Genomic DNA, 16,291 nt, shown 5'->3' on the forward strand with positions numbered 1-16,291 from the left:
CATCAGTCCATTTTGTTGGAAAGCCTTTCTTCCATACTTCCACCTACCCAGAGTCTACCAAATCTTAAAAGTTTGATTTAAATGCCAGCTCCCTGAGCTTCAGTGCACCCCTTTTCCTCTAAACCATGGCTGTCTTGTACCCAGTACAGTGGTCAGCACATGGTGGTGACTCATTACTACATAGGGTGTGAGGACACACAACAGATGAGCAGCTCAGAGGGTGCCAGAGTGGTGAGGTGGTAATGCTCCCAACCCATGAGCAAACGGTCCTTAGGTAGCAACCCTTCAAGGCCCTTTCCCTGCTGGCCAAGCACCTCACTGTTGCTGTCACCTTCCACGAAGCCAGTGTGGACACGTTGTCTACGGGGCCTGTGGAGCTCCTGCTGGTTTCTAGAAGGTTATTGGGCTAGAAAAACAGAAATATGGAGACCTCTGATTAAGCTGTTTTGAAAACATCATAAAATAGAGTCCAGTGAGATCAAGGAAGCTAGATTTCTGAAATATTAGTTATGTGCCTGTTGCGGATTGAATTGTGTCCCCCCAAAATATGTGTTATAAATCCTAACCCCATACCTTTGGCTGTAATCCCACTAGGCAATGGGTTTTCTTCGTTATGTTAATGATGCAGTGTTAGTGTACAGTGTGTCTTAAATAATTTCTTTTGAGGTATAAAAGAGCAGATTAAGCAAGAGCAAATAGAGGGGAAGATACACACCATACTTTCACCATGGAACCTAGGAATAGAAACTGAAAAGAAACAAGAACCTTTCTCTAGAGCCGTCAGGGAGACAGAGAGACTTCCGCTAGAGCTGGAGCCCTAGATTTGCACTTCTAGCCTTCTGAACTGTGAGAAAATAAATTTCTGTTCTTTAATCCACCCACTTGTGGTATTTCTGTTTCAGTAGCACTGGAGAACTAAGACTGCCTGTATCAATAAACAATAGCTAGATGTAGTTAACTACTTTACCGTCCCATCACGCTCCTCTAAACCAGAGTTAGAAAAAGCAAAAATCAAGTGTTCCATGTATCATGCATTTGGAAGAAAAATCAAGGAACTTCCTGAGGCTAATGTTATATATTTAATAGAAGCTTTCATGTAAGAAGCTTTGCTTTAGACACATTAGCACCTAGGCCTTAACAGCATCCCCTTTAAGAAGAAGGAAATTAAATTCCCTTCATCTAATGGTTGGTATATAGAGAAAGAGAAAAATGATTTGCTCAAGTTCACAGAACATGCCATCTTAGATTGGGAATAAAACTCAGAGTCTGGAATCTCAAACTAGCATGCAGCTCAGTTTCACAGTTTATTACTCCATGTGCATCCATTCACTGTGTGCCAGACACACACTGAGAAACCAGACCCTGCCCTCACAAAGCTTATAATTCAATAGGTGAGGCAGAAAATGAAAACTAAACATACAGACCAAATAAATAGAATATGTTGAATGCTATGAAGGAAACAAATATCTGTTGAATCCTTACTGTGCCAGGCACCAAGGTTGGCATTAATCCTCATAGCATCCCTTTGAAGAGGGTATTCCACAGGTAAGGAAATTGAAGTTCAAAAAGGTCAGATAACTCACTCCAAGTGTCACTACTCTTAGTGGCTGAGCAGGAATCTGGACACTGTTGACCTCCGATGCCTGGTTCACCTTTGTGCCCAAACACATTCCCCTCCACTTACGGGGTCGACCTCCAATGACATACAGACATGGACCTGTGAAAGAACACCCCTCTTTTTCTTACGTGTTATGTTGGGTGACACTTGAGTCTTTTCTTCCCTATTTATCAAGGGAAATGGACTTGATGGCACGACCTAAGGAAGGAAATTGTTACCATAGCTTAAGGATCCAGCTGCCCAAAACAACATTCTCCAAACTGTTCCAAAGAGTAAGTCCATTCTAAGCAGGATAAACACAGCAGAGCTAAGAAGCATGGGGAGGTCCTTGAACATTTATAGAGGACCCATCAGGTTTCTGGGGCTCCAAGGATGCTATGACAGTCTCTCTACCCTTGGGGAGGACAGTGCGCATGCCAATAGCTATAACCCAGCATTGTAACTGCTGCATGGGAAGTAAGCAACAGGTACTTTGGTGGTGAGGAGGAAGCACATAACTGCCTGTGGGGGGAAGGGAACAGTCCACAAAGAAGACAAATGCTGAGACCCATGGTGAAGGATGAGGGGCTCACCTAGCACACGCGTGGGACAGAGAGCAGGTTGCACTGGGCCCGTCCAGGACGTGGGGTGTGTGTGTGAGCACGCACCGCTCATAGGAGAGCAGTGGGGAGCAAGATGGTGTGGGAGGAACCCTTTCTCAGGGCTACATCAGGAGCTACCTCCATTGCTGTCATCTCCCTGTCCCTCCTTCTCCCACTCCATCTCCTGGTGGGGTGGACAACCAGCCTTAGCATCACAGTGCCAACTTCCAACTCTCTTGCTTATAGAGCCGAAGCTTTATACGTAGAGTTGCTTACAGCATAAAGTTTACATAAGCCTCTCTCCTATGCACATACACACAAAGCCTAGCACTTATAAATCAAAAGCATCTTGGTTATCAATCTTACTGCCTTTTCTGTGAGTTTACAAATCTGTTGAAAAAGACAATTGGCTTCTTTGTTCTTCGCTTCCATGGGCAAACAATTGCCAACCCTGCACCTGCCATGAAGGCTTTTGCCTCCAGAAGCTGGAGGAAGGTGGCAGGATAAGGAGGGAAAGTACTCTTCATAGAGAGGAACGTGGGCTCTGGGGCTAGGCTGCCTGTGTTCAGGTCCTAGCACTGCTACTTGGAAGTGGCGTGATGATGGACAAATCACCTCTCTGTGCCTCAGTTTCTACATATGTAAGATGGGGATAATAATTGTACCTCCTTCACAAAGTTTTTATTTGGTTTAAAAGTGATAAACAACATATATAAAGTACTTAAAAGAGTTCCTGACACATAGAAAACCCTCAAAGCCACTCTGGTCTCAGGATTCATTCCACCACAATAGGGAAAAATGTGGCTGGATGGCTCGTGTGTGAAAGGAATGCTCTGTGGAGAGGAGACACGAAGCCTGTGGAGTGGCAGAGGAGCAAGCAGTCCAGGGAGAGGTTGGGACCCCGGGGCACCTGGCGTGTGATGCAAAGGGAGTTCTGAAGGAAAACAGGTGGGAGGGTGACAACCAGGACAAGAACGGCAGGCCGGAGCAACCTGGAGGAAGTAGGTTTGTGCATCTAAACACTGTGAGGGGCTCACGCTATGGGAGGTAACAAAAACTAAGAGTCCGCAGTATCCAGAGTCCCTAGGTGGCGCAAACAGTTAAGTACTCTCTACTTCCGAAAGGTCACAGCCACTGAAAACCCTATGGAGCAGTTCTACTCTGTAACACAGGGAGTTGCCATACGTGGAAGCCCACTCAGTAGGAACTGGTTTGGTTTTGGTCTTAGTATCCAAGAATGCCATGCTGGGAGCAACCCAGGCTTCCAAAAGCTGTACAGCGGCTATCTGGCTGCAAGGGAGAAAGAACCCAGAGAGGGACTCGGATGGGTACCAGCATCAAATTAGCTCAGCATCTAGTCATTGAGACTATCATGTTACCTCCCCCGATCCTGCCCAGAGCAGGCATATCCTTAGGCCAAGTCCTGTGGCTGAGCTGAAGGGTACCTCCTTTCAGCCTGAGTGGGGAGGGCGTGGGATGGCACAGGGGTTACTCTACGAGGGCAGAGCCTTGTGCCTCCACCTCCAGGCTGCATGCTCTCCCTCATTCAGGCTCTTTCTCTGCATCCCCAAAAGCACGGGGCTGCTTTTAAACAAAACTTGTTGAACAAATCTTAGCCCTGCGGGCCCTGGACTATTCAAATCTGTGTGGAACATCTCTTTCCTTCTGTCTGCTTCTTCTCTTTTTCCTAGGGTGAACTACTCTTCTCTGCCCATTATCCACTTCATTTCCTCATCACCTCCATGTCCTTGCCTTCTTCTTAGGCTCTCTGTCCTTAGGGGCCAACACCCACCCTTCAACACCCCCAGATGTTATATTCTTCCTGGCTCTCCTACACTCTCTGCTAAGTGGGACAGAGGGGACACCGCTGGGCCCGGGGCCACCTTAGGAGACTCTTCTCCCAGGCTCTCGTTGCTATGGTGCCATCCTGGTCTTGTGTCTGATTTTCTTGCCATTCCTCCTGTTTCCTTGTTCTTCCTCAAGGCCTACGCCTACTCTTGTCATCTTCCCTGCCTCAGGAATTCCCACAATGTGTTCCTTGGGGTTCCAAGGAACATTCAATGCTGTTACACTAAGAGCTCTGAGTCAGTCCCTTTGAAATGGGCGTGCACTGTAGTGGGGGGAGCTAGCTATGTAGCAAGTAAACTGTGGCATGTGCTGTGATGGGTGTGAGACAGGTGAGTGAGCCCAGGAAAACTCGTTCCACCTGGGTTTAGAAGTTGGCAGAATCTTGAAGTATTAGTGTTATGGATTGAATTATGTCCCCCACAAAATACACGCTGAAATCCTAACCCCTACGCCTGTGGTTATAATCCCATTTGGGAATGGGCTGTCTTTGTTATGTTAATGAGGCAGGATTAGTATAGGGTGTATTTTGATTCAATCTCTTTTGAGATATAAAAGAGATTAAACAAACCAGCAGAAGGGAGATGGGGCAAAATAGATGCCAAGACACATGGAGATCTTCAAGGAACCAGGAAGCAGAAGCTGAAGAGACAAGGACCTTCCTCCAAGTTTTCCCCTGGAGCTGGCACCTTGAGTTCAGACTTCCAACCTCCTGAACTGTGAGAAGGGGCCCTGGTGGCGCAGTGGTTGAGCATTTGACTGCTAAACAAAAGGTCAACAGTTTGAATCCACCAGCCACTCCTTGGAAACTCTATGGGGCAGTTCTACACTGTCCTATAGGGTCGCTATGAGTCATAATTGACTCGACAGCAACAGGTTTGATTTTTTTTAAATGGTGAGAAAATAGATGTTTGTTAAAGCCACCCTCTTGTGGTATTTCTGTTATAGCAGCATTAGATAACTAAGACAATGAGTAAGTATTTGAGCGACCACCCTTGGTGGGGGAGTCCAAGTCCAGGGAGGATGGTGAGGAGACACTGAGGGCAGAGCGGCCACCATCCTGGACCGTGGCATCATTAGGGGTATTAGGGGGGGTGCAGACCACACTGGGTGACACTGTCAAAGGGGGTGACACCAAAATGACTGTCTATAAAAATCTTGTGCAGTGTTTCAGCAGAAATTTATTATTTTTTATAAAAATACCCCTGTAGTTAGTTGTAACAACAAAAACATTTTTTGTAAGCCCAGTTTACATGTATCAATATAGCTACAAGGCTAAAACTCTGCTAATTTACTTTTTGAACCTTCTAAATGCACTGGGTTTCTGGTAATGCGCTCTGGTCAGAGCTGTCATTATTACTCAACTACAGTGACACTTTGAGTCATGTGGTTTCGTCTGCATGCAGCTAGTAGTAGCACTCGCTATTGTTTTTGTTGATGCCGGTATTTTTATAGTTGCCGATTTCGTCAAATTTTCTGGTGTGTTAGCTACAGTACTGTGGTAATCAGCATCGGGGGGTGACACCAACTTTAGCAATGCCATTGGTCCTGGAGCCATGGATAAAAAAGGTGCAGGGAATTGAGGCTAGAGGAGCAGCCGGGCTGCTCCCCACACCCCACAGTCCCTCGTCCCCGTTTGCCTCCTCCTTCCCATCCACTCTCCCACCCCTCTGTCTCCATTCTTATTTTTTTGTCCCATCTGTGCTACTTCCCACTCTTTCCTCCTTGACAAGGCTATAACCACCATCCCCAATTCTCCCTTTCAATTAGAGTGGAACTCTGCACATTGTAAAAAGAAACAAAAGGCCTTTTCCTGTTTTATGGAGGTGCCACCAGGTGCTGGCTCAGGAAGTTTACGAAGAAACAATGTATCTTTTACATGTATAATAAACCCTTTCACCTGAGTAAATTTTTCTGTAAAAATTAAGCTCTTCAGTCATTTATTCCATATGGTTACTTCAAACTACCTAAGGTATGAGTGGAAACCCTGGTGGCGTAGTGGTTAAAAGCTATGGATGCTAACCAAAAGGTTGGCAGTTTGAATCTACCAGGCATTCCTTGGAAACCCTGAGGGGCAGTCCTACTGTCCTTTAGGGTCGCTATGAGGCGGAATCGACTCGATGACAATGGGTTTGGTTTGGTGTTTTTAAGACATGAGTTATTCAGAATGACTTAAATGAAGTAACTTATAATCAAGTGTCACCAGTTAAACATGAAGTAAATTTATATTTTATCTGTAGCAGGAGACAGTGGCTATTAAAAATGCTCACTGATCAGAGCCACCGCCCCTCAGGAAGAGGGTACTTTATTTGGAAATACATATTTATGAGCTTCTTTCGGGTGGAGACCTGGTGGTGCAGCGGCTAAGAGCTCGACTGCTAAGCTAACCGAAAGGTCGGCAGTTTGAATCTACCAGCCACTCCTTGGACACCCTATGAGGCAGTTCTACTCTGCCTATAGGGTCGCTGTTTGAGTCAGAATCGACTCAATGGCATCGAGTTTGGTTTTAGGATGAAAGTGGGAGAAAGACGTGGCAGTCTGCTTCCGTAAAAATTACAACCTTGGAAACTCCATGGGTTGCTGAGTCGGAATTGACTCGACAGCAAAGGGTTTGGTTTTTTGGTTGTAGGATGAAAGGGCACTTAGTCCAGACCAGGTGCGGTAGGCTGAAAATGCGCCCTCCAAAAGACAGCAACATCCTTATCCTGGAACCTGTGAACCTTGCCCCCATATGGCAGTCTTTGCAGATATGATTAAGGATCTGTAGATGGAGAGATTACCCTGGCTTGTCCAGGTAGGCCCTAAATGCCATCATAATTGTCCGTTTACGAGGGAGGCAGAGTGAGATTTCACATACACATGCACACCCACAAGAGGCCATGTGAAGATGCAGGCAGAGGTGAGAGTGATGTGGCCACAAACTAAGGAATGCCAGCATCCACCAGAATTGTCAGCCCAGAAATTTCTCATTCCCTTTTTTGGTCCTGTACAGTTACCATGTGACATCACCCAAAACCATTATCGATTGGCTTAAGTGGTCACCTGACCTCAGCTAGCCAGAGTTCTTTCCCTGACATTCTGGGGCCAGAACTGAGGAAGATGGACTTCGTGAATAAAAAAAAAAGATGTAATTGTAGTCATAGTCTAAAAAAATTGAACATATTTTCATGAAATGTACATGAACTAAATGTAAAAAATTTTTAATTTTCAAAGTGAGTTTTCTTCAAAAATGTTCAATATTACCTATTAATATTTAAATGAAATATATAAATTATAATTTATAAATACCAGAATTGAAATAAAATTAAAGCTGAATTTTCACTTAAATTTTAAATGTAATTTAAAATTTAAGTATAAAAATTATTTGCAATTCTAACCTTCAATGTCTGTGATGGTTAAGGTTGTGTGACCACTTGGCTGGGCCATTATTCTCAGTGGTTTGGCAGTTATGATGTAGTTTGGCACCTATGTAATGATGCAATCACCTCCATGATGAGATTTGATATAATGTAATCACCTTCACGATGAGATCTGATATGATCAGCCAATCAGTTGAAACGGAGTTTCCTTGAGACTGTAGCCTGCATTCAATATAGGTGGACTTCCTGGCAAAGCTCACTGGCTTTTGCTCCCTCTGAATCCTGCAGCTGGCTCCTGTTCATCTGAGCTCTGGTTCTTGGGACTTGAGCTAGCAGCTTACCTGCTGTTTCACCTGCTGATCATGGGATGCACCAGCCTCTGCAGCCTGTGAGCCAGAGTCCTGCTGTCCAACCTGCCGATCTTGCGTTTACCAGCCCCCGTAGCTACGTGAGTCAGAAGCCTCCAGCCTGACCCATGGACTTGGGACTTTCCAGCCTCTTCAACATCGTGAGCCACTTCCTTGCTATAAATTGCTCCACATATTTATATGCTTCACTGGTTTTGCTTCTCTCGAGAACCCAGCCTAAGGCGATGCCTATCTTGTTGCCAGTGTAAAGAATTGGTAATATGATTTATGTATGACTGGCCCTAGATATATAAGTCACCATGTGCAACTGTTATAAATACCACACTAATTCATGATCACCTCTGGATTTAGTACACAAAGTAAAAGGACAAGTAACAGGACACTTGGCACTACTGGGAAAAGATGCTTCATTAAGTAAGCATCTACTGCATTCATACTGTCTGGATGGAAGAATTTGACAAAAGTTTTTTTCCCTCTTACCTAAGGCATTTCCTTTGTTTAAATCTTCACTGCGCTCAGAAGGTTTTCATCTCTGATGTTGACAGTGGCACAAACCACGAGCTTTTATGACATTCAGATGAAGTTGTGTTTCAATAACATAAAGCATTTCCCAGGGGCCTGTTGTGGAAACCAGTCATGCTGTGCCAGCTTTGAGCACCAGATCAGGGCAAAGATCCCTCTTGGGCAGATAAAAAGATAGTACTATTCCACTTCTGGCTTAAGCTACTTTGAATTAAATTTCTGTCATTTGCAAACCAAGGAATTCTAATATAAAGGAAAATTCACAAATGGAGATTAGTCAGATACTTTTCAAAAGTAAAATAAAGAGCTCCAAGAATAGCATGATCTTCCTTTCACTCATCATGAAAATCTTTCTAGGGGGAATGGACGAGTCCAAAAACCAAGAATTTGTGCATAAATTGCTTCTGGCATTCTAATGAGAAATTCAGGTTCAAATCCTGGTTCCATCATTTACCAGTTATGTTACATTAGAAAAACAACACACCACCCCCTTAAGGGAAATAATTTCTATCTTACATAGTTCCTTGTTGTAATGAGAACCAAATGTACATGGTAGGGATTTATTCACTATGAAGTCTCTTGTCTAAAAGGAAAAAAGGGATTAAAAAAAATAAACAAAAGGGCAGTTTGGAGGGTTGAAATATATAAGCTGGAGCCTTAAAGTCCGTCTGTTTCTGAATGAAATCTGTTCAGAGGAAGGAAATACACAGAAAGGAAGAAAAGAAAGTAATAACTAAAATTAGGTCCAATAATTTGAGAGGAAGAAAATGAAGCCTATGGGTATCAAAGAGTTTCTCTGAGAGAACTCAGATTGATAACTGCTAAGTGTTCTCATGTGGCTGGGAAGCTGTCATGGACTGCATTGTGGCCCCTCAAAATATGTCCACTTAGGTCATGATTCTCAGTATTCTGTGGTTGTCCTCCATCTCCCTGGACCACCTGAGCTGTGAAAATGCAGATTCCCCAGGCTTAACCCCAGGCCCACTGGATCAGTAATAGATGGAAACTTTTCAAGCACGTGCTGGAGATTCTCTTTTCCTCTCCTCTGTCACCCCGTGCTACCTCCAAATGCTGAAATTTTTACCCTGAGCCTCTCAAAACTGGGACCCTTCCTCAAGACCATAGACTCTTGCTCTAATTACTGTCCAATGCAGAAGTGGGGGAGGGTGGTTGTCTCTGTTTTCAAGGTTGCAGCACTGTCCAATAGAACACTCTACTATGATGGGGATGTTCTGTATCTGTGTTATCCAATATGGTAGCCACCAGCCACATGTTGCATTGAGCACTTAAAATGGGGCCAGTGCAACTGAATGACATGCTTTTAATTTTATTTAAATAGCTTTGGCTTGGGTGACAGTGGAGATGGTTAGACATAAACAGATCTGGGATATTTTTAGAGATACACTGGATAGGAGTTGAAGATGAATTGGGTGGTGGTCATTTAGAAACTAGGGAAGGGACACTGCAGAATCAAGAATGCCATCTAGGTTTTTGGCTTGAGTCACTGGGGGGAAGGGACCATTTACTGAAATAGGGAAGGCTAGGGGAAGGGACAGACTTTGGGGCAATGAATTGCCAGCTCCCTTATGAAATCGTAGGATACATCCACGAATACAGTCAAATCTTGCTGGTCTGGGACACATGGGTCTCTCCAGGTAATTTTGCTGGTCTCTGCCTTGGTTCATAAATTGACTTCATAAATCTTATTCCCTTATTTTCAAATTATCAGAGGTTAAATTCTGGAGAGTTGGAGGCCAGTTTCCTGTCCTTCAGATACCTTCGACATCAAAGAAGTTCCTCACTAAAGCATTCCTAATTTACTAACAAGTTTTGAACTAGGGTAGTTCTTTTTAAGTTAGACTTTTGAAACTTTGAACATCTTCATCCACAGAAAAAATTTTACAAACAGAGCTTAGCTACTTGGCCAAGTCTGTAACATCAAGTTCATAAATATATTAAACTGCCATCTGAGAACATCGCTTAGAATTATTTCTATGGAAAAATTTATTCTGAAGTCTAACTTGGAATTCTCTAGGCTGTGCCATCCAATACAATAGACACAGCCTACATGCGGCTATTTAAATTAAAATTAAAATTCAGTTCCTATGTAACAGTAGCCACATTTCAAGAGCTCAGTAGCCACATGTGACTAGTGGCTACCATATTGGACAGTACAAATAGGGAACATTCCCATCGCAAAAACTTCTACTGGACTGTGCTAATTGTAAAGTCCTTAAGGAAGAAAAAGGCTCTGTGAGTTGATGGTGCAATAAAAACAGGAGTGTGGCTATGGTGTATAGATAAAGGGAAGAGTATGAGATTGGAGAAACTGAGAGAGTTGTATCATGTAGGCTATAGTAAGGAGACAGAATTTTATCTTAAGGGCAATAAAACTGTGACAGGCTCAAATAGAATAGAAGCAGGAAGTCCAGTTAGGAGACTACTGAAATAGTCCAAGAGAAATTTTATACTGGACTAGGGAAGTAGTAATTAAGATGCAGAAAATGGAGAAGGATGATGGATATTGTTTTGGGGTAGAAAAGAGCAGATTTGCTAATGGGTTGTGTATGAGCCATGAGGTAAAGAGCTGAATCCTGAATTACATTCCTGGACTAGGTTCCCCTCTAACACACATTTCAAATTTTTTAGGGGGTAAAGGAACCCCAAGACCAACAGTGAGTAGGCAAATGAATATCTGAAGGAGTTTTACTAGAAATAACTGTAGTATAAGAAAACCAAAATGCAGATATGAAATTAGACAAATCTGCAAAGCATGGGAATATGGCTTCTCCTACTCTCATTGGACCTTGAGCAGAAACACACTCAAACATGCTTTATCGCAGTTGGAGGGACAGTAGTCTGAGGGTCTCTGGGCCCTAGGAGCTTCCTGGGTATTATGCCATGAAATCAAAAGGATAAAGGAAACTAAAACCAAAAAACCCGTTGCCGTTGAGTCGATTCCGACTCATAACAACCCTATAGGACAGAATAGAACTGCCCCATAGAGTTTCCATGGAGCGCCTGGTGGATTTGGACTGTCAAACCTTTGGTTAGTGGCCGAAGCACTTAACCTAACCGTTACACCACCAGGGTTTCCAAGGATAATGCCTGAACAGGGACATGAACCCTGGACCCTCAGATTAAAAGTCTGATGCCCTACCAGCTGAGCTACCCAGGCTTAAGGGTAGCTAACAAGAAAAAAACCAGATCTCAACAAAACAAACATAGCAGTCCTGTCTTACCAGAAAGATCAAAAGGTTTCAATATAAAAGTTTTAGGATAAAAGTAAACCTAATTTCAATTTTTAAGAAAGAGACTTAAGTTAAAAAAAAAAAAAAGTGTTTAAACACAGAACAAATTGTATAATGAAATCCTGGTTGATTTTTAAGTGCAATTCTCATTTTAAGAGGATGTGATAAGAGAATCTCAAATATAGTGATATAAAAATACATTTCTTATCATCATGGCCTTCTTGAGTTAAGAGTTCCTGAGATGAGCTGTAGCTCCAACAGGGGCATCTTCTCCACCACCAGGTAAAACTGTTCCTAATGTTTTGTTCATACCACATTCAGTTTGGCAATCTAGGCCAGAGGATAGAATGTTTTTCCAGAACATCTTACGATCATAGAATTTAGCAGTTTCCCAGTATTTGCAATGATGAGACAGCTATATTCCTTGTATGAGAAGAAACTGGACTAATTAAATTCAAATTGAAATGTAATGATTTGGAGTTTCAAAGTTTCAAGAAAAACATATTCTAATTCTGGGGTTTAGACAAATTGTTATATTTTTGAAGAGCCAGCTAATTTATTTATACCATTTCCCTAATTGAAAAATAGAAATTTCACAATTTAAAATCTTATGAAGCTGGTGATAAAGTGAAGAAAGCTCTTGATAAAACTGAAGGATTTTGACTTTGTGAAATAGTTAAGTGGAAAGAGGGAAATGTTTAAAAACCTGTTCATTTATACATGTTTAACCTCTGTAATTCTCATCTTGCGTTTGCAATCCTGCAGAGCACACCTGAACGCAGCTCCTCTTCGGTTTTAAAAGTCTTCTAGTGGGCAAGTGTGATCGAAACATCATGATGTTAGAGTGCAAAGAAACACAATGGAGATACAGAGATTTTGCAGGTAAAGTGTTTAGTATTTTGTGGGTCTTAAGAAGAGTGAGAATTAAATCTTTGGCTCCCCAGTGCCATGGTGGTGCAGGCAGGCCGGCCGCAGTGTCAGAGAGGACTAGCTTAGTCCCAGCACTATCCCTTATAAACAGCTGGGTGACCCTGGAGAGTCACTGACTTCCCAAGGCTCATCTGTAAAATGGAAATAAAGACACTTGTTCTTTCTGAGCACAGGCTTAGACTCAGGAGAAGGTAATCTGCAGATGTGCCATCTGTTCCTAAAATAAGGCGTGACTAAGGATTTACCCCAGCATCCCCCTCTCCTTCAGTGGTTACCCGAACGAGATGAGAACATTAACCATGTCTTTGTCAGCGCCCAGAACAGCATCTGCCCAAGGCGAAATCCAATGAATGTTGTGAATTGACCAAAGGTGCCACGTTCTACCAAGTTGTACGGACACATCTGTTGATGCCCAGCACCGTGTAAACCACCATGAACAGAGACTCTTTTCTAGGAAGCATCGTCAGGCGGCTCTCGCGCAAAATTTTGAGTGGAAAAAAATGAAATGGAGTGAACAGTTTAACTCTTAACAAAAATCCAAGAACAAAAAAATGAAAATGATTTGGAAACGGCAACATTTTAATTAACCAGTTTTCCTCATTCATCATCATCTCCCGTCTGAAAAAAAAATCAGTAATTTTCTGAATGTTCTTATATCTGAAAGTGAAACTAGTTCACAAAATAAAAACATATATAATCCAGTGTCAAAAGTGGTGATTTACAGAAATCACCTTTTTTTTTTTTGCCTCCAACAAAAAAAAAAAATACACGGTTTAATAATTCAGTGTTTGGTCATTGGTAAATACTGTCTGTGTCACACACAGTAAGTGCTCCTGGCTGTGCGAGTCATCATGGACCCCAAACCTTTCAGAGTCAAATTAAATGGAGACCACATACATGAGGGCTACCTGAACTGAAAAATGACACTCTCACAAAGTGCATTCAAGTGAAAGTCTTTGAAAAAATATCCACATCTTTAAAGGAATGAGAATACTCCTGTTTTGTTATTGGTTCTATTCATTTTAATTATTAATTTTTTGGTCTTTGAAGTAAACTTTTTTTTTTGCTGTAAGGAAGTAGTCGTATGACTTTTACAAGTGGAAACCAACAGGCCACTGGCCAGTACGGACACTCTTCCTCCCATACATATAGCTTTCTTCACCCCTTAAAAACCCTCTTTCATGATTTTTGTTATGGTTCAGAAAAGTAAAGAAAATGATTTCAAGTATTCAATTCCTATCAAAAATTGGTATCAAAAGTAATAAAGGACCTAATTTCTGTATAATTCCATGTTTTTAAAAAATAACTTAAGAAGCAAGAGGTCCCGGCCCTTTACTTGTATAAATACCATAGAGTAACTAGAGTTTCTTAAGACAACGTGGAGAAGAGTCTGTGTTTAGCACCTCAATCATGGATCTTAATGTTGGAAATGTCTCTGATACTGATGGTAGAGTCTTATAAGAAGGAGAAATACTGAAAGAGAAAAAAACAGAGAACAGGCATGAAAATTAACACAATTTTCCAAAAAAAAGGCAATGCTTATATTTATTCCTAGTACTATATTCATTTTCCATCACTCCATATGTATAACATATCAAATGATATTTAGAAGAGTAGGGAAGAGAGCTGTGCAGAGAACAGATGCCTTCTAGAGCAATGAATTGGGATATCAATGATCAGGAAGATGGCACAGGACCAGGCAATGTTTCGTTCTGTTATATATAAGGTTGCTGTGAGTCTGAGCTCACTTGACAGCCAGCTAACACAACAACAACAACAACAAATTATGACCCTCTTGGAAACTGAACCAGAGTCTTTGGGAAAGAAAACTAAGCTCTCTGATTTATACAGTAGCTACATACCACATGTCACTGTTGGGTAGTGCAAAACATACATGACTTTGAACCAGAAGGTACAAGTCTTGGTTCCAACTTTGCTCCTTATTCACTTTAGTCACTTCTCTAACCCCTCTTCCCTTATTTGTAAATACATGGAGACTATTTTTACCTCACAGAAGTACCATAAGGATTGAATGAGATAATATACGTCAAAGTGCTTTGAGAAATATTAACTGTACAATGTAAGATAGTTGTCACTCTTTTCCAAAGGAATTGTTGGAAGATTAACACTTCAAAATTGTGTAAGAAAAGGAGGCATGGCCTTATGGTCATATTATTTAAAAATGTGTAAACTAGTAAACCTGAAACAAGAATGTAACAGGATATAACAAAACTGTTAGAAGTTTTAATCACAAAGAATGTAATACTTACAAATTGACCAACAGTGGACTACAGACACGAACTTCTCAGTTTTAAACAGGACACAAGTTACCTAGTGTGATGGTTAATTTTCTGTGTCCCTTTGGCTAGGCTATGGCACCCAATTGTTCGGGTGGACACTAGTCTAGATGTTGTTATGAAGGTATTTACATCTATAGTCAGCTGACTTTAAGTAAAGGAGATTAAACTCAATAATGTCGATAGGTCTCATCCAAACAGTTAAGGCCTCAGAGCAAAATTCTGAGGTTTCCAGGAGAAGAAAAAATTCTGCCTCCAGCGAGTAACAGAAATCCTGTCCCAGTTTCCAGCCTGCTGGCCTGTCCTAAGGATTTTAGACTCAACACTGCAACATTAACTCTTTCCTGAGTTTCGAGCCTACCAACCTGTCCTAAAAATTTTGGGTTTGCCAGCCTCACAATCATGTGAACTAACTCCCTAAAATCAATCAACTGATCAACCTCTCTCTCTCACAAAAAGAAGTATGACTTTATTATTGTCTTTATTTGGAGATTAAGTATGACTAAGTACAGAGAGTGTATATATACGTGTGTGTGTATATATATATACACACACATATATATATACACACACACACACATACACCCTATTGATTCTGCTTCCCTGGAGAACACTGACTGATATTATAAGGGCGGTTCCTACATCAAATAGATTTGAAAGGCAAAGCTGCAGGTGGTTGGATGTAAAAAACATAGAGGAGGAACAAGTATAAGTAACGTCAAATATTAAGACCTGCTTGCTATTTACTGAGGAGCCCTGGTGGCACAGTGGTTAAGTGCTTGGCTGCTAACTGATAGGTCGGCAGTTCTAACCCACCAGCTGCTCTGTGGGACAAAGATGTGGCATTCTGCTTTCATAAACATTGACAGCCTTGGAAACCCTATAAGGCAGTTCTACCCAGTTCTACAGGGTTACTATGAATCAGAATTGACTTGATGGCAATGGGGTGGTGGGTTTTTTGTTGTTGTTGTTCTTTATGAACTATTAAAACACCTGTAAGTTTAATTCCACCTCAAATTCATACAATCCCATCCCACACTTCTGGAAACAAGAGCTAGAAAATATCACAGCATCTGCAGGTCTCCTCCCACAGTGACAGTCAGGGGTAATTATCAGCTAGTACTCACTGACTCACACATAGCTCTTGCCAAAATTACAATAAAGTACCACCTTCTCCAAGTCTAGGAATTAGTGAAAAAACAACTCATAAGGTTAAGTGCCACCACTCAGAGTCAGTCTGAAATGGGTTCAGCTTATAGTTTCAAATTCACTCCTGAAGACTGGCCCTAAGAGTCTGGACTGGAAGGTAAACCAGTCAAGAGAAATGAATATCTAATTAGAAATGACAAAAATAAGACACTTGCCACTTCTCCTTCACAGTTACTTTCCTTATTTTTCACTCATTCTGTATCCATACAGTTACTCTTTAAAGGATCTTATAAGCCAGCAAAACATTTTAACCTTGAAAGAGTGAATTTAACCTCACTGTATAATAATGCCTTTTAAAGATGTGAACAAGA

General features: G+C 41.8%; 1 protein-coding gene and 1 non-coding gene across 14 annotated transcripts in view; both read right to left on the reverse strand.

The window, feature by feature from the left end:
* Window positions 1-7,350: 7,350 nt before the first annotated feature.
* TTC13 (tetratricopeptide repeat domain 13) overlaps window positions 7,351-16,291 on the reverse strand; it is a 97,281-nt gene continuing 88,340 nt past the window's right edge. For 2 of the 13 annotated variants that reach the window (XM_064276643.1, XM_064276648.1), the window contains one exon: window positions 7,356-13,947. In XM_064276643.1, coding sequence (XP_064132713.1) covers window positions 13,833-13,947 — 115 coding nt within the window. In that variant the 3' untranslated portion in view covers window positions 7,356-13,832. Of the gene's footprint in view, window positions 13,948-16,291 lie in introns of all 13 variants that reach the window. The other 11 variants (XM_064276644.1, XM_064276647.1, XM_064276641.1 and 8 more) reach the window with 10 other exon arrangements.
* TRNAK-UUU (transfer RNA lysine (anticodon UUU)) lies at window positions 11,399-11,471 on the reverse strand. The gene has a single exon. It is a non-coding gene; the product is annotated as a tRNA-Lys (tRNA).

Source organism: Loxodonta africana, chromosome 25, assembly GCF_030014295.1.
Source record: "Loxodonta africana isolate mLoxAfr1 chromosome 25, mLoxAfr1.hap2, whole genome shotgun sequence".
In the NCBI taxonomy this organism is placed as follows: Eukaryota; Metazoa; Chordata; class Mammalia; order Proboscidea; family Elephantidae; genus Loxodonta; species Loxodonta africana.